The sequence below is a fragment of the Staurois parvus genome, unplaced genomic scaffold, assembly GCF_062004578.1.
Source record: "Staurois parvus isolate SC_StPar_1 unplaced genomic scaffold, SC_StPar_1.0 ptg001136l, whole genome shotgun sequence".
Classification (NCBI taxonomy): domain Eukaryota; kingdom Metazoa; phylum Chordata; class Amphibia; order Anura; family Ranidae; genus Staurois; species Staurois parvus.
The window spans coordinates 376,469-394,245 of record NW_028318932.1 but is presented as its reverse complement, the minus strand read 5'-3'; the positions used below and the strand labels follow the sequence as shown (position 1 = coordinate 394,245).

Sequence of the window (17,777 nt, the reverse complement as noted above, 5' to 3'; positions counted from 1 at the left end):
TTTCTATGCAGGTTATTGAACCAAATCTAAGTGAGGGAGGTGAGACAATTGCGAGTATCCCCATCCGATTGTCTGTCACATCTGCTTTCTCCAAGTACCGTCTAACACCATCCTCCGACATCAACTTTGGCGCCATGGTAATCGGGGTCCGCAAGCTTCATTCTTTCACCTTGGAGAACTGCGGGCTACTGGAGTTCCGTTACAGCATTAGCAAAATGATCGGCGAGGTGATGATCCAACCTGCTAAGAAGGGGTAAGATGGGCAATGGCCTGTGTATAAAGAGTAAATTCAATCTTGATCCTATTCACAAAGATGTGGTGGGCACTTTCTAACTGAACCCAACAAAAGTGACAATAACCCAACCACATCTAATTAGCGGATAACTTTGCAAATATATATGAGGATTGGCTATATTTTTGGTCATGTACAGGGCCCACAGAAGGCATGTATGGGGCCGGTAAATGTCATGCACGGAGCTCATTGATGGCTTACACAGGACCAATTCATTAAAACTGCAGACAAGAAAAAGAGGATAAAAGTGGAATGGTTTTCCAAAGCAATCAATGAGGATTCACCTTTCATGTTTTGAAAAAAATCTGATTGGCCACTGCGGATTATTAACCGCACCTTTGTGCACAATTTTTTTTCTCTAGTTTTATTGGATCAGCACCATAGAGTTGACGCATATAGAATGAACCTCCGTGAACCTTTTTGGAAATGTGTCCTCACTGGTTTCAGTCAGTAATAATTTATAATGACCCAAGATGGATTCGTTAAAAAGTAGTATCTAAATGGTCCTCCTGTAATACTCTGCACAGCAGTAATCAGATGGGATGGGAGGAGCAGCACTGGATCCAGTCACCTTCTGTGACAATGTGTTACAATCTTACCAGAGTGCTGCTGCTTTTTCATTGTCAGATTACAGGCTGGGAGCAGGTCCTGGACCAGGCTATGCGTTTCAATTGAAGGTAGTCTGCAGAAAGGTTATAGGAAGGGTGGAACCCAGCAGTGCTATCCCGCAGGGGTGTCTGGATGACAGGCACACTTGAGAAGAAAGCCTTTGGCATGCAGGACGGTTTCCATATACTGTACTGTATGTATTGCAATTGTGTATTTAGCTGTTTGAAGCAGGCCTCTTCTCATGACTAAAAATCTCTATTCCAGGCTGGCTCACGGCATGAAGAGATCTCGCTCTCGGGAGGGTTCTGGATCCAGTAGATCTGTTGCATTAAGTAAAACCAAGCGCTCAGATTCCCAGCTGAGAGAGACAAATGTTTCTGGACAGGTGGGCCGATATCTCTATGTTTGTAAGAAAAGATAGATGACACATTACACAGAGCAATCCCCGGCTCCTTAGTATGGCTTTTCATGCCTGTCATTCGGACCTTCCAGTGCCCTTGGTGTACAGAAATGGGTTGGACAGGACTGGAGGGGACAGGAGTGGGGTGGACAGGATCATGGTGGACAGGAGCAGGGTAGAAAGAAATGAGGCTGACATGATCATGGTGGACAGGAGTGGGGTGGACAAGATCACTGTGGACGGAAGTGGGGTGGACAGGATCATGGTTAACAGAACTGGGGTGGACAGGACTGGAGGGGACAGGTTTGGGGTGGACAGAATTATGGTGGACAGGATCATGGTGGACAAGAGATGAGTGGACGGAATCATTATGATCAGCAGTGGAGTGGACAGGAGTAGGGTGGACAGAAGTGGGGTGGGCAGGATCATGCTGGACAGAAGTAGGTTGGACAAGGTCACTCTGAACAGAAGAGGGATGGCTGCTGTGCATAGAGATCCAACTTGTCTCATGTTTCCCCCATGTCTGTCTTTCAGGCGCGCTTTGCTCTGGGCATGTTCACCATTTCGCCCGGCTTTGGAAACATTCCTCCAGGGGGTCAGCAGGTAATCACTGTGGAGTGTTTTGTCGATCAGCTCGGGAAGAGTGAGGAATTCCTGGCTGTAGATATCTCTGATCGGAACCCAGAGGACCATCCAAATGGAATCCCCTTCCGACTAGTGACTGAAGGCTGCATTCCTGGTAAGGCTAATACCCTTCACCTTTGCACACTATTCTTACTTATACTGTTAACGCTTCCTTTTATGTGAACCTGTCCCTCACACACAAGTCGCATCGACTATGTAGTTTATACAGCTGTACATTCCAATCTATATTATGGATACACACCTTTATGCTATTACATACTATTTTTTATTTTGAATACACACATGTATGAACAATCCATTCTGTATTTTGAATACTCACATGTATGAACAATCCATTCTGTATTCTAAATACACACCTGTATGAAGTTCTCTCTGTTCTAGGCTGGTGTAGTTATCAAGTATTAACCCTTTGGGGCTCCACTTTAGGGCTCCTTCACACCATGCTGCAGAGACGTCAGTTTTTCTGCACACGTTCTGCAAAGGCACAATGACATCAGTTGTTCTCTTTGTGTCCTGTTCATACCACAACACTGGTATCTTGCAGATTTTTTTCTGCGCAGAAATCTGCAACGTGTATAAAACTCACTGAAGCGTGTGAGAAAACTGATGTAAATTGATGTCTCTGCAAGTGAAATCTGCATGTCAGTTTGCATCAGTTTTTCTGCACGTATGGTGTGAACAAGGCCTTAATCACTCCATAGAGCTGCTAGTTTACATAGTAGTATCTGATTGTAAGAGAGACAGGTCCACTTTATTTATAAGAATGTGTGCTTTAGTCATTGTTGTCCTCTAAATAATCCTCATACTTTGTTCATTTCAGGATTTGTCACAGATGATATTGGCAGCATTTTTGAGGAGCACAGGATCATTGGAGATGCCAGGATTCTCCAGTGTCTTCCACCATTGCAGTCCGGTGGAATTTACCTGAAGGATGAGAATCGCTTCCTGTTTTGGAACGTCATTGTAGGACAGACTTCCTGCACTCGCTTTAAGATCATCAACAGGGGGAAAGTGGCCTGTGATGTGACGCTGAGTGCCAAACCCATGTCCAGTAAGGTACAGAAGTTTTTATGCTGGTGATGGTGACATGAATTGTTCTGACGGAACCTGAATCTGACTGGCTGCTTGCAGATTAATTCACTTGACACTGGCCTATTGAGTAATCCTGTATGTGGATGTGGGGAGGATCTTATGTCAGCACTGTATGGTAAACTGGCCATTCTTCTTTCTCTAGTCCACATCTCGGATCACCGACATCTTTGAAATCCAGCCATCACGGATGACTGTCCCGAGTCACAGTCATAGCTTTGTCAGCGTGTCCTTCACCCCGCAGAGTATGCAGATGTACCAGTGCGTCTTTGAGGTGGCAGTGGAGGGAATGCCAAGGTACAAAGTGATCTGCCAGGCATGCTGCATGTAGTATGAGGCAACGTGAAGGGTATGTCATGAGAGCACAGTATATCGACAGATAAGGCAATATAGAGAGTATGCCAGGAGAGTATAGTACGCTGTAGTATGATAAAACATGCGGAATATGTCAAAAGAGTATATTGTACTACGAGACATCATGGAAAGTATGTCAGGAGATCACAATCTGGAGACAATGTGACCCGGACATATCCAGGATAAAACCACCCTGGCTTAAATCCACAGTAGCTTAGCCAAATTCCTCTGAAGACTCAGTTTTATCAGAAACACAAATTTTAACTGTGGAGTGAAGGATTTGTAATTAGTTTGAGGATCTCCCATGGAAAAACCCTGCATGGTGCTTCTCAGTGTCCTCATAAGGCTGTAATGTACCCATCGTGGTGTTATGAAATGAAATGTCTCCTGTATGAACATTTGTTTCTTCTCTCCTTCTTTAGTTCTCTTTCAAAGTCCCAAAACTTGACCTTTGACATCTGTGGGGAGGGCAACCTTCCCCGGGTCACCATCTTACGACCTGTACTGCGCAACAAGCATGGAAGCCCTGTCCTACTTTTCCAAAGACTTCTGATTGGTCAGAGCCAGCAGCTCCCCTTCATTTTAAAGAATGAAGGATCCATCCCAGCCCAGGTGACCGTCCCCCCTCCAGCACTGTACACACATACTTCCAGTATATGTAGTGTCCCATCTATAACAATATTGCAGAGTACACACTGATATCCAGCACTCTGCACATATATAGTGTCCTGTCTATAATAATACACTGATATCAAGTACCCTAGCCTGTTTGTGGCAATGTAATAGCTATCTATTGTGTATTACATCCTGTGTTGTAGTGTCTTACTGTGCAGCACAGTAATGATATACAGCATGTTACATAGTATGATACCCCTTTATAATACATTGTAATAGAGTTGAATCATACAGGTGCCTTATCTATGTATTCTATCAGTAACTGAATTTCTCCTCTGACAGCTGAACCTTGACTTACCTGAATTTGGAAAAGTCTTCAATTTAAAGCCAAAGCCCAACACACACTGCATCTACTCAGCCTGGGATCAGGGAGGAGAGCCAGGTGAGAAACCACCAACTATCCTCAATGTTGTGTGTATCAGTGTGTGACGTACCACCATTCCGAGTGCTGTGTTTACTAGTGTGGAGTCCAGCCATCCTTAGTGCTGTGTGAATATCATTGTGGAGTGGGGAGGGTCATAGAAGTTGTGTTTCATTTCGTGTTCACAGTTTCTTGTGTCCCACAGTGCACCGGCCACATACCGCCTCACTGATCGTTCGTCCAGGGGATGTGGCAGAATTCGATGTGGTCTTTTGTCCCACTGAACCGCTGCGATGTGAATGCGCCTTGCAGATGTCAGTGCTTGACAATCAGTATGAGAAGACCAGTGTACAGCTGGTTGGGGAGGGGTACTTGGAAGACCTGACTCTTGACAATATCCATAGCCCAGGAGGACTGTTCACCCCTGAAGGACAACTGGATGATGATGTTGTGGAAGGTAAAGCTCTCCTGCTCCCCTCTCCTGCTATACCCAAGTGCCCCCTTCCTGCTATACTAGAATGCTCCCCTTCCACTTTACGTGAGCCTCCACTCCCTCCCATTATACTCGATGGCCACCCTCCCACTATACCTGAGCCAGTTCTTCCATCCCTTGTTATGCCTGAATTACACCCATTCTGCCCAGCATACCTTAGTCCCTGTTCCATCACTGTGATATTCTGTTTTATGTAACAGCTACCCGGACAGAGCACATTGTTTTTGGGGACTGTCATATTGGTCAGCAATACCAGGTGACGTTCACCATGACAAACCGCAGCCTGACGGACACCATGAGGTTTGATTGGCCTCAGGAGGCTCCGCTGGACTTCTTCCCTCAGGTATGGTATGAAGGTGTTGCAGTGCAGTCACCTGCCATAGACATGAGATACAGGAGTCACTGTGTGTCCTGCCCACAGGTTGGACATATACATGCTGGCTGCACCAAGGACGTGACGCTCTCCATGAAGTCTGATGTGGCCGTGGTGCTGGACAAGTCTCCGGTGAAGTGCAGAGTGTGGAGGATCTCATTTCCACTTCCTGTGGATCAGGTGCCAGACTGGGATGACAGAATGAGGACCGTTAAGTGGGTAGACGGCAGAAAAGGAGTGCAGCGCCCCACCAAGAAGAAGGTGAGCTGGAAGAAACCAAAGTGAGCATCCACTCACAGTAACATGATGGTGGGAAGAAACTTAATTCATGTCATGATGTGAGGTTATCTGGATTTATTGTACGGAACCATCTTCATGTCACAGAGCTTTATTAAACTCACTATCTGGGCTAAAGACTATGGGAGGACAGGGCAGGAGGCAGGGTTAGACTACTGGTCAGATATTAGCCGGTTCTGAGGGGGCTAGTGGGTCTGTGATGGCAGGATGAATGGCTGGGTGTCTTTGGTTAGAGAAGTGCTCAGTTGTGGAGTTCCCCCGGAGCAGTACTGCTTCCATAATAGACATCTGTCTGCAGGTGATAGAGACAGATCCGGAGCCGGAACACACACTTCTGGATGATGGGTCTCACCAGGTGGAGCTGTTAGTGAGCGCTGCTGTGGACTATGCTCAGTACAAGGCCAATTCTGAAGACATCCATTTCCGGGATACCCTCTTGTATCAGACACTAATGTACAAGTGAGTGCACAGAGAAGTAAAGACCTTTGACAGGAACTGAGGACGTTCTTATCTGTGTGCAGGAACTGACCTCCTCTCTATATCTGTGTGCAGGAACTGTCCTCCTCTCTATATCTGTGTGCAGGAACTGTCCTCCTCTCTATATCTGTGTGCAGGAACTGTCCTCCTCTCTATATCTGTGCGCAGGAACTGACCTCCTCTCTATATCTGTGTGCAGGAACTGTCCTCCTCTCTATATCTGTGTGCAGGAACTGACCTCCTCTCTATATCTGTGTGCAGGAACTGACCTCCTCTCTATATCTGTGTGCAGGAACTGACCTCCTCTCTATATCTGTGTGCAGGAACTGACCTCCTCTCTATATCTGTGTGCAGGAACTGTCCTCCTCTCTATCTCTGTATGCCAGAACTGACCTACTATCTAGCTCTGTGTTCTGGATGTGACTGCCTCCCCATCTCTGTCTGCAGGAACTGACTTCCTCTGTTTTTTTGTGCAGGAATTGACTTCCTCTCTGTTTTTTTGTGCTGGAACTGACCTCCTCTTTGTCTCTGTGTGCTAAAACTGACCTCTTCTGTATCTCCATGTGCAGAAACATACCTCCTTTCTATCTCTGTGTGCTGGAACTGACTTCTTCTCTATCTCTGTGTGCAGGAACTGACCTCCTCTCTATCTGTGTGCAGGAAGTGGCTTCTTCCCTGTCTCTGGGTGCAGGATCTCACCTCTATCTCTGTTTGCAGGAACTGACCTTTTTTCTATCTCTGTGTGCAGGAACTGACCTGTTATCTAGCTCTTTGTGCTGGATGTGACCACCTCCCTATCTCTGTCAACAGGAACTGACTTACTCTCTGTTTTTTTGTGCAGGAACTGACCTCCTCTTTGTCTCTGTGTGCTAGAACTGACCTCTATCTCTGTGTGCAGAAACATACCTTATTTCTATCTCTGTGTGCTAGAACTGATCTCTTCTCTATCTCTGTGTGCAGAAACATACCTTTTTCTATCTCTGTGTGCAGAAACATACCTTTTTCTATCTCTGTGTGCAGGAACTGACCTCCTCTCTATCTGTGTGCAGGAAGTGGCTTCTTCCCTGTCTCTATGTGTAGGAACTCATCTCTATCTCTGTGCAGGAACTGACCTCCTCTCTATATCTGTGTGCAGGAACTGACCTCAACTCTGTATCTGTGTGCAGGAACTGACTTCCTCTCTATATCTGTGTGCAGGAACTGACCTGCGCTCTATCCCTGTATGCCAGAACTGACCTGCTATCTAGTTCTGGATGTGACTGCCTACCCATCTCTATCTGCAGGAACTGACTTCTTCCTCTCTGTTTTATTGTGCAGGAACTGACCTCCTCTCTGTCTGTGTACAGGAAGTGACTTCTTCCCTGTCTCTGGGTGCAGGATCTCACCTCTATCTCTGTTTGCAGGAACTGACCTTTTCTCTATCTCTGTGTGCAGGAACTGACCTGTTATCTAGCTCTTTGTGCTGGATGTGACCACCTCCCTATCTCTGTCAGCAGGAATTGACTTACTCTCTGTTTTTTTGTGCAGGAACTGACCTCCTCTTTGTTTCTGTGTGCTAGAACTGACCTCTTCTCTATCTCTGTCTATGTGCAGAAACATACCTTCTTTCTATCTCTGTTTGCAGGAACTGACCTCCTCTCTATCTGTGTGCAGGAAGTGGCTTCTTTCCTGTCTCTATGTGCAGGAACTCACCTCTATCTGTGTGCAGGAACTGACCTCCTCTTTATCTCTGTGTGCTGAAACTGACCTCCTCTTTATCTGTGTGCAGGAAGTGGATTCTTCCCTGTCTCTATAGGCAGGAACTCACCTCTATCTCTGTGCAGGAACTGACCTCTTCCTCTATCTCTCTGCAGAAACTGACCTCCTTTCTATCTCTGTCTATGTGCAGAAACATACCTTCTTTCTATCTATGTTTGCAGGAACTGACCTCTTCCTCTATCTCTGTGTGCAGAAACTGACCTCCTTTCTATCTCTGTGCATTAACTGACCTCCTCTCTGTCTCTGTGCAGGAACTGACCTCCTCTCTATCTCTGTGTGCTGGAACTGATCTCTATCTCTGCACACTGGAACTGACCCTCTTTACCTGTATTCAGGTTCCTCTTACAGAACAGTGGTTCCGTCCAGCTTGAGTTCTCCTGGCAGGTCCAGATGGAAGGACAGAGCGGAGCCACAGAGAAAGGTAGGGGTCTTGTATTAAGCTGCTGGTGATGGGTGGTGCTGATATGCTGTCTATGATCACATGACCATTAGACTACATGTACACTGGAATGTTTATTCTACCGGCAGAAGAAAAACACTAAACGCGTCAAAAACACATGTAAACACGGTATCGCATTTACCCGCGTTTAGCGCTTGGATGTTTATTAATTTCATTAGCCAAAGTACTTGCTAGTGAAATGAATAAACGTTCAAGCACTAAATGCAGTTAGCGCATAGGTGCATTTACACACGTTTTTTGCCACATTTGGCTGTTTTTGGCCAAAATGTTCCTCTCTTCAACACGATTCTTCTGTGTTCAGGAGAGGGAACTTTTAACTGCCCCAAACTCTGCTGCTGCTAAACTCTGACAAAAACCTATGTGTGCACAGACACATAGGCCTTTATTGAGTTGAGTTCAGGGACTTTGGCAAAAACTAACGCCACCATAGGTGTGCACAAGGCCTTATAGAGCTTACACTGCTGAAGATTTGTACCTCTAAAGATGATGTTGTTGGTGGAGCTGCAGTGACTGAATTAATTTGGCTATGTGACCACCAACATAATGACCTGACTAAACAAACTATAAAAGTGCTGTGAGGGAATTGCTGATAATCAAGATGTCTGCTCACACTTGTCAGTCCCTGGATTTAGATCTGATATATTGGAGATACAAAAGGAGAGATGGAGGCTGCAGGAGGTTATGTCTTGTGTAGAGACAACAGTGGGCAGCAGTGAACTTTTCTATAACCAGATAACATGCAGTGTGTTCATTCTATACTTACACCTCAGTCATAGAATTTAACTAATTTCCATTACCTGCAATATAGAAAAGGCAAATAAAAAAAATACATTTTCCATTGGGCTCCTCTATACTCCCTATCCACTGCTGGGATTATACTGACACAGACAGATAAACCCATATTGAACTGATCCCACTGCAGCATCTGTCGATCTTCATTTATCACTGAAATAAGAACTGTCTGTATTCCCAACATCAACCAGATACAAACCTCCCTGTATTATTCTACAGAACTACAATTTTACAGAATCTGGACTGAGACATTGCTGTGAGACAACACAGACTGTTTCTTATTTTAGACACCTTGATAAATCAGGCCCATTCAATGTATGCCACACACAAATTACTGTAGATGGTCATATTCCTGTATGTATTTTTGGCTGTGAGAAAACACAGACAGTTCATGTTTCAGATACTTTGATAAATGAGGCCCATTAATTGTATACCACACACACATTGCAGTGTTTGGTCACAGTCCTGTGCGTATTGTTGGCAGATTCCCAGGGCAGTTCGCGCAGCTCCTCCATTCACAGCCGTCCTTCCAGCGTCTTGGAGAGTGTGACGTCTCTGCTGTCAATGGGAGCAGATTCATCCCCGTTCTCCATTCAGCCAAGCGCTGGCACCATACCAGCCGGGCGCAGCCAGGAGTTTCTCATTAAGTTCTCTCCAGTGGAAGTCGGTGATTTTGAGGGTCTCCTGAACTGCAGGTGAGGTGGTGGTCTGTGGGACTGTTATAAATACATATGATGTAATAAATAAGTGAAATGAACTTCTGCGCCTGCTGAGTGATATATAAAGTAACTGCTACTGTGAATGCTGTTGATATAATCAATTGTGTTCCCACAATGTAATTAAAGAAAATAAAATAAAAAATTATATAGCGCTAATTACAAAATATTGAATAAACATCAATCCATCATAGTTGAACAAAGTGAATACAAAGTGCTCATAATGTCTAAATAAATTATAGTAAATAAATAGAAATATCATCCATTACTACACAATCAAAGTGAACCGATATCACAGTGCTCAGAAAAAATGTGTGTAAAGTTCATATGATTCCAAATGTGACGTAATCCAACACCATGAAATGAGAATCCGTGCTTAATGTGAATTCCACTTCTGTGCTCTCAGAACTCTCACCTCCAACGCATGTAAAACTGAATGTTTAAAGCGGAGTTCCACTCACTCTGTAAAGAAATAAAAGTCAGCAGCTACAAAAACTGTAGCTGCTGTCTTTTAAAAAACAGCCACTTACCTGTCCCATGATCCTGCATTGCCCCCACCGCAGCTTGTTTCACCAGCCGTCCTGTATTCTAGGCGCCGGCATCTTCAGTGTGGGCACCCGGCTGTGACAGCTTGTGGCTTCTCAGCTGAGTGCCCACTGCACATTCGCGAGTAGCGCTGCTCTTCCTGAATGGTCCCATCGTCTTCTGAGACCTGTCATGTGTCCCACAAGACTTCGGGGAGGGAGAGTAGGAGAACAACTTCCGTTTCCAATCGCCTAGGGGATCGCAGTGGAAGTGGGAGCGGGTACCTGTCAAATTTGGGCACTGCCCCCCCCTGTCATGATCGCACGGTCGCTGCCACCAACATGCGACAATCGCACGACCCCGACTAACAGTAATACGTCTCGCCCGTGGCGTCAGACCCCAGACCTTCTCACCAAACTTGTGATTGAAGGACCGGCCGATCGAAAACCGCGGTGTGACGCACGTAACAAGGCCATACCCAGCTGCGATTGTTCAGCTAATGGGCCACAATCGGTGCTTGCAGCCTGAATGCGCTTGTTACTGGGTTGGGTTAATTACGCAACTAACCCTCTACTGCCACCACCACTTTTGTCGGAGACTGGGAATCTCCCGTTATCAAATATACACTATAATGATTGAAAAGTCACCTGTCCAATACGGTCACCGCAGGCCGATTGGGCAGAGGATTAAACAAACAGAGTAGCGTCTCTTCAAAGGCAGGAATTCGTGAATTGCAAGTAAGCGCTTAGAAACAGTTTAACACTTTCAGAAAGAAAGATTTATTACTAAAAGAGTCAAACAGGTGCAATAAAATATTTACAAAGAGATGTCACGAAAATATATATATATATATATATATATATATATATATACATATAAAGGTACAGCAAAGAGATAATAGGAAGGAAATTAAAGAATTAAAAGTTACTTGCCAATTTAAGCCTGGGTTTGCAGATCCAAGTTGCAGAGCAGGATGATTCCTTGATCTTCTTTTGTTACGATGTTACACTTGGGAGATGTGTGTTAAGCTACAATTTGCAGGCTTGCTAGCCTGTCTCTCTTTTTAAAAATCCCTTTGAAAGGGGGGTTGCTCTGACTACGCTGTTTTGGGAGGAGTCAGTGGGGAACTCTGAATTAAACTAACAGCTTCATACTCCATGATATGAAACATACAGATGATCTGAGAAATGTTCAATTACTGCTGGTCAGTTTTGTGATGGGTGAGAAAGGTTACACTTTCCCAGACTGCTGGCACCAACTAGGGATGCCTAACCTGTGGTTGACCCCCCCCCCCCCCCATCTGTCAGGCGATAACGTTTGCCTCTCAGGAAGGGAGGGGGTAGGGAATGAAGGCTGAGGAATACTCCACTAAAAGAAAAGAAAAAGGGGAACTCCACGTCTAACTCTGATGAGCAAGTTTGCTACACCCCCCACCAATCTTTAGAGCGGAACTTCCCCTTTTGGGTGGAACTCCGCTTTAATGAGATATCTCCACAGTTGATCACTATCTCCTTTGGCCACTAGAGGCTATCCACTTCTTCTCCTATATGGTAGATGTTAAGGTAGGCTTAGGAATCCACCATTTCACTGAGTAACAGTAGCCTCACCCAAAAGAGAATACGCCTCATATAGTGTAGTAGATTTGTAAAAATTTCCAATATTTATTAAAATTGCACTTGCATTCAAATAAAAAAGATTTGCTTTACAGATAATAGATCACAGCTTATACTTCCTTTGTCTTCCTCCGTTTACCCCGGCACGTTGCGTCACCATCACGTGATTTCATCAGGGAGTGAGGCTACTGTTACTCAGTGAAACCGTGGATTCCTAAGGCTACCTTAACATCTACCATATGGGAGGAGGAGTGGATAGCCGCTAGTAGCTAAAGGAAATAGTGATCAACTGTGGAGATGTCTCATTAAACACGCAGTTTTACATGCGTTGGAGGTGGGAGTTCTGAGACCACAGAAGTAGCACCAGTTAATGCATGGAATTCACATTAATCACAGATTCTCATTTTATGGTGTTGGATTACGTTACATTTGGAATCATATGAGCTTTACACACAATTTTTGGAGCACTTTGATATCAGTTCACTTTGATTGTGTAGTAATGGATGATATTTATATTAATTTATTTAGAAATTATGAGCACTTTGTATTCACTTTGGTTGTTCAACGATGATGGATTGGTGTTTATTTAATATTTTGTAAGCAGCGCTACATCATTTTTTATTCTATTTTATATATGATTAAATGATTGACCCAGGATGATGTCGCTTCTTCCTATTTTCCAGCATCCCTAACCTTCTCCCTGGGCAGCCGGAACCACATATACCAGTCAGAGGCCATAGCCTGCGGCCATACTGCCATTTCCAGCTGGAGGACTCAGATTATATCAGCAGTGGAAGACGCAACCCAGAGCTATGTGGACCCCGTGGAGCCCCTTCAGGGACCACTTTGGATCCAAACACCCGGGTCGTGGAATTCACCTCGGTGGGGGTCAGGACCAGAAATGTCAGGTAAGCAGGAACACCAAGAAGCCACAGTGGTCAATGTAATGTATTTGTAAAAAATTGACATTTTGTTTTATTGTATTTTATAAGGAGCTTCAGTATTGTAAATCCCACCAACAATCCTTACTCCTTCCTGTGGACATGTGAGGATCCCCCAACTATCCAGCACCCTCCAACCTTCCACTGTCTAAATGAGCAGGGGCTGATCCAGCCAGAGAAGAAGGTTGAGGTAGGTGCTATAGTGAGGAATAGGCGTTATGGCACCATCATATTGGGGAATGGGGGAGGGGGTGTGATGGCACCAGTGTATTAGGAGAAGGGGGTAGGGGGCATAGTACCAGTGCCCCATGGGAGGAGGTAGGTGTCATGTCACTAATGCTTCAAGGAAGGGGGTAGATGTCACGGTGCCAGTTTATCAGGGAAGGGGGTGGATGGACAAGAAAGGTATCCTATTTATCTCATTCTTGACAAATTTTGTTTTCTGTGAGCCTTCAGCTCTTTAAAAGTTTTATTAACTTTAAATTTTAAAATAATGCAGAATTCCACAAATCAACAGATGTTGGTGGTCATACACATGGGCAGAGGGGTCCAGGCAGATTTCAGCCCTCCTTCTGCTACTTGATACCACCATCCCATAACATTTGATTTGCTTTGTCTTTAGATCACATTTGAGTTTGTCCCTCAACTCCTGGACATCAGTGAGTCCTTCTGGTCCTTCACAATCCCTGAGCAGAACATCTCTGTCCCATTCCTACTTGTTGGAAAAGCTGTAGAGCCTTCTGTGTCCCTGGACCGGTCCCACCTCAACTTCCGCTGTCTGTTGATTGGTAGGTGACCTCCCATTATCCCAGCCAACCATCATGGAGTTTTCTTTGTCCTGTACCGGGTGTCATTCATTATGTTCCATGCATAGAGAGGAAAAATTGAAGGAATTGTATTCCTTGATGAGCCTTGTATTTCCAATGTGGTCCCCAAGCAGCAAACAGTCATACACATGCAGGAGGATAAAAATGAGGACCTGTGTGTGGGATCATTAAAGCTGGGCAGGTCATAGCCAGGAAGAGGAGCTCCAACCCCAGTGATGTCATTGTAGATCCTCATTGTCTTTTTCTGAATTTTCTGTGAAAAAAATCAAATTTGATAAGAATCCGTGTGTGTTCCTCATTGGTGTTTAATGTTTCCACTCATTATTGATTATTTTTTTCCCTCTCTAATTATGTTCTCACTGTGGACAGGTCAGGAAGTCCAGGAATCCATCTACCTTATTAATAATGAGAAGAAGACACTCAGCTTCTGCTTTCGGGAACATTCTTGTTTCTCAGAGGGTCACAGCCAGAGTCTATCAGTGAGACCACTGGAAGGAGTCGTCCCTCCATTGAGCAGGTAAAGATAGTATCTGTGTGTTCTGATTCCTGGTGACAGTCCAATCCCATCAGGGGAGTGCCGGTACTCTGCAGTCACAGCATGTCCCATGTCTACCACCTAATGTCACCTGTACTGACAAACACACACAGATCCTCATAATTCCAGAGCCAGGTGTAATATTCCAATATATGTAATAGATGACAGCAGATATAGTCAATAAAGAGCCCTCTGTGCAGATGAGGGACCTATTATTGTCATTCGTCTTATCATAGCTCCTCTTTTGGGCACCCACATATATACTGCAGTATGCTGTGCCTCTCTGTGCCCACCTCACCACTCACTGGCTGTGCCCTTCCTAAAAAGAAAAAGCCCCTGAATTCTGAATATCTGTCCCCCCTCATTATGGACCCCATGCTGCTACCCAGGCAGTACATCTGCACCCAATACCTAACATGAATCTGACACGTGTGTCCACCTCCCCTCCAGTGACAGGGCAAGGTTCTTTAGCACCCAAGGTGAAAAGACCGAAGTAGCCCTCCCCTGAGATGTGAACTACTTCAGCAACTTAATTTGCAGGTCCTGTCCTTTTTGTACCCCCCAATCCTCTCTATGTGTTGTCAGGCTTCCCATCTGCATTCAGTTCCAGCCATCACAAATGGGAGAGGTCAACTTCAACTTAATCTGTGACATCAAGACCAAGACTGAGCCGCTATATCTAAATGTGAAGGCTGACAGTCACACAACAGAAGTCTGCATACAGTGCCAGGACAACACCGGGACAGTCACAACCCTGTCTACACAGGTGCCCAATGAGATTGACCTGGGACAGGTGAGGACCTGGTTTATGGCAAAACATAGGGGGATGTATTTTTCAGGGGTGTTGAAAGAGACCTTAAGACCTTAGTGCTATCCTCCCAGATGTGCTCCTGACACCAATTATGTTTGTCTGATCGATAGGTGGATATTAATGACAGTTCCACTCTTCAGTTCCACATCATTAATAATGGAAGGTTCCCCTCTAACTTCTGCTGCACGCTGTCCACACCACGAGCACTGCAGGAGTACCTGAGCCTGACTGCAAGCAGTGGGTGTGTGCCACCTGGAGGACAAGCCCAGACCTCCTTAACCTTCTATCCCACCAAGAGATGCATGGTCAAAGACACCCAGCTGGCTATCCAGGTATGAGCCATGTATGTTCTACATAGAGCTTCACTGTCAGTCACATAGCAGTCAGTTCTGCCCTGTGGCTTGAACAAATACAGATTGTTGAATCTTTTTTTCATTACTTTATAAACAACAACAGTTAGGGACAGTACAAAAGGCAAACATGATTGACATTCAAAAGTATTTAACAAATTATTTAGACTAGTGCTCTGCAATAAACATTTTGAGACCAGCGAAGGTGATAAGATGGTGGGAATGTGCATGATGCGTCAGGCCAGGCCCGGCATCATGGTCCCTAGTGGGAATTCAGCTGGCTCAGTTTATGGTATATTGACCATCATTGAAAGTCTGTGTAAAGAAATTTTGGGGCCCTTCAGAGTCAGGGGAATGTAAGGGACTTAAATACCAGCATGTCCATAAAGGGGACCCGGGGCTCCACATTGCACTGTATGGGTCTTGAGTATCTTGGAGGTAGACCATTAGGTTTTCTATTCTCATATCTGTGTTTAGTATGGAGTGCCATCACATGACACACAAGGCCATTACATGACACACTGACTGTGGTTCTGGCAGTGCACATGCAGACACACATCATTCACTATAAAATGTGTATTGTGCTATCTTACAGATAGAGAATGGACCGGAGCTGATGTGTCAGATTCAAGGAGGTGCAGTGCGTCCCGGGATTCACTTCTCCTTCACAGAATGTAACTTCGGACATTGCTTCATCTTCCATGATGGGATGAGACCTGTGAGGAAATCACTCTTCATTGTGAACAAGGATGAGCGAGATGTCAGGTGAGCTGAAATGCCCCAAAAACAAATCCTCTGAGTGGCACGACACCAAATTTACTGACTACCAAAATGACAACGAATCCATTGACTGCCACAGTGACACAGAACCTGCCGACTGTCACAATTAATCCTCCAATCATTCTGACTGCGCCACAATGACACGGAATTCACTGAACTGCACATTGACACCAAATCCACTTACCGCAACAATGACAACAAATCCACTGACTGCCACAATGACACAGAATTCTTCGACCACTCCGACCGTGCCACAATGACACATATTCACTGAACTCCACATTGACAACAAATCCATTGACTGCTACAATGACAACAAATCCACTGACTGCCACAATGACAACAAATCCACTGGCTGCCACAATGACAACAAATCCACTGATAGCCACAATGGCAATAAATCCACTGACAGCCACAATGACAACAAATCCACACTCTGCCACAATGACAACAAATCCACTGGCTGCCACAATGGCAACAAATCCACTGGCTGCCACAATGGCAACAAATCCACTGACTGCCACAATGACACAGAATTCTTCGACCACTCCGACCGTGCCACAATGACACATAATTCACTGAAAACCACATTGACAACAAACCTGCTGACTGCTACAATGACAACAAAACCCCTGACTGCCACAATGACAACAAATCCACTGACTGCCATAATGGCACAGAATTCTTCAACCACTCCGACCGTGCCACAATGACACATAATTAACTGAAAACCACATTGATAACAAATCCACTGACTGCTACAATGACAACAAATCCACTGACTGCCACAATGAAAACAAATCCACTGGCTGCCACAATGACACAGAATTCTTTGACCACTCCGACCGTGCCACAATGACACATAATTCACTGAAAACCACATTGACAACAAATCTACTGACTGCTACAATGACAACAAAACCCCTGACTGCCACAATGACAACAAATCCACTGACTGCCACAATGGCACTGTATCCACCAACTACCACAATGACACAGAACCCTCCAACCACTCCAACCGTGCCCCAATGGCACGGAATTCACTGAACTCCATGCTGACACCAAATTCACTAACTGCAACAATGACACCAAATTCACTGACTACCACATTGGCAACGAATCCACTGGCTGCCACAGTAACACAGAATCTTCTGACCACTCCAACTGTGCCACAATGACACGGAATTCACTGAACTCCACATTGACACCAAATTCATTGACTTCCACAATGACGACAAATCCACCAACTGCCAAAATTACAACAAATTCACTGACTGCCACGATGAAAACAGATCCATTGACTGCCACAATGACACTGAATCCACAAACCACCACAATGACACAGAATCCTCTAATTACTCAGTTACTATGTTCATGCCAAAAGAAAAAACCCTCAAAGCTCAGCTGCTTTATTAGAATATCTGCTGGTATTCTAGGATTGGACTTATAAGAAATACTGTATTACAGTGCTATTGTCCTCTTATATTAAAGTGCTATTCAAACTTATCAATCCATTATCTTGTGCAAATATTGTAAAAGATATAAAGTAAGCTATTTAATCTGTCCGTGACCACATATAAACCACACAATAAATACATAAATAA

General features: G+C 44.8%; 1 protein-coding gene across 1 annotated transcript in view; it reads left to right on the top strand.

The window, feature by feature from the left end:
- Positions 1-17,777, top strand: part of HYDIN (HYDIN axonemal central pair apparatus protein) — a 121,379-nt gene that overhangs the window by 93,445 nt on the left and 10,157 nt on the right. The window contains exons 55-74 of the mRNA XM_089659226.1: positions 12-253; positions 1,166-1,286; positions 1,836-2,040; positions 2,767-3,002; positions 3,181-3,332; positions 3,812-4,001; positions 4,347-4,446; positions 4,631-4,882; positions 5,119-5,261; positions 5,340-5,552; positions 5,887-6,047; positions 8,159-8,244; positions 9,560-9,770; positions 12,613-12,837; positions 12,922-13,060; positions 13,493-13,658; positions 14,067-14,214; positions 14,818-15,025; positions 15,154-15,375; positions 15,989-16,158. Of these exons, the coding sequence (XP_089515352.1) occupies positions 12-253; positions 1,166-1,286; positions 1,836-2,040; positions 2,767-3,002; positions 3,181-3,332; positions 3,812-4,001; positions 4,347-4,446; positions 4,631-4,882; positions 5,119-5,261; positions 5,340-5,552; positions 5,887-6,047; positions 8,159-8,244; positions 9,560-9,770; positions 12,613-12,837; positions 12,922-13,060; positions 13,493-13,658; positions 14,067-14,214; positions 14,818-15,025; positions 15,154-15,375; positions 15,989-16,158 (3,590 nt within the window). The remainder of the gene's footprint in view (positions 1-11; positions 254-1,165; positions 1,287-1,835; positions 2,041-2,766; positions 3,003-3,180; positions 3,333-3,811; positions 4,002-4,346; positions 4,447-4,630; positions 4,883-5,118; positions 5,262-5,339; positions 5,553-5,886; positions 6,048-8,158; positions 8,245-9,559; positions 9,771-12,612; positions 12,838-12,921; positions 13,061-13,492; positions 13,659-14,066; positions 14,215-14,817; positions 15,026-15,153; positions 15,376-15,988; positions 16,159-17,777) is intronic.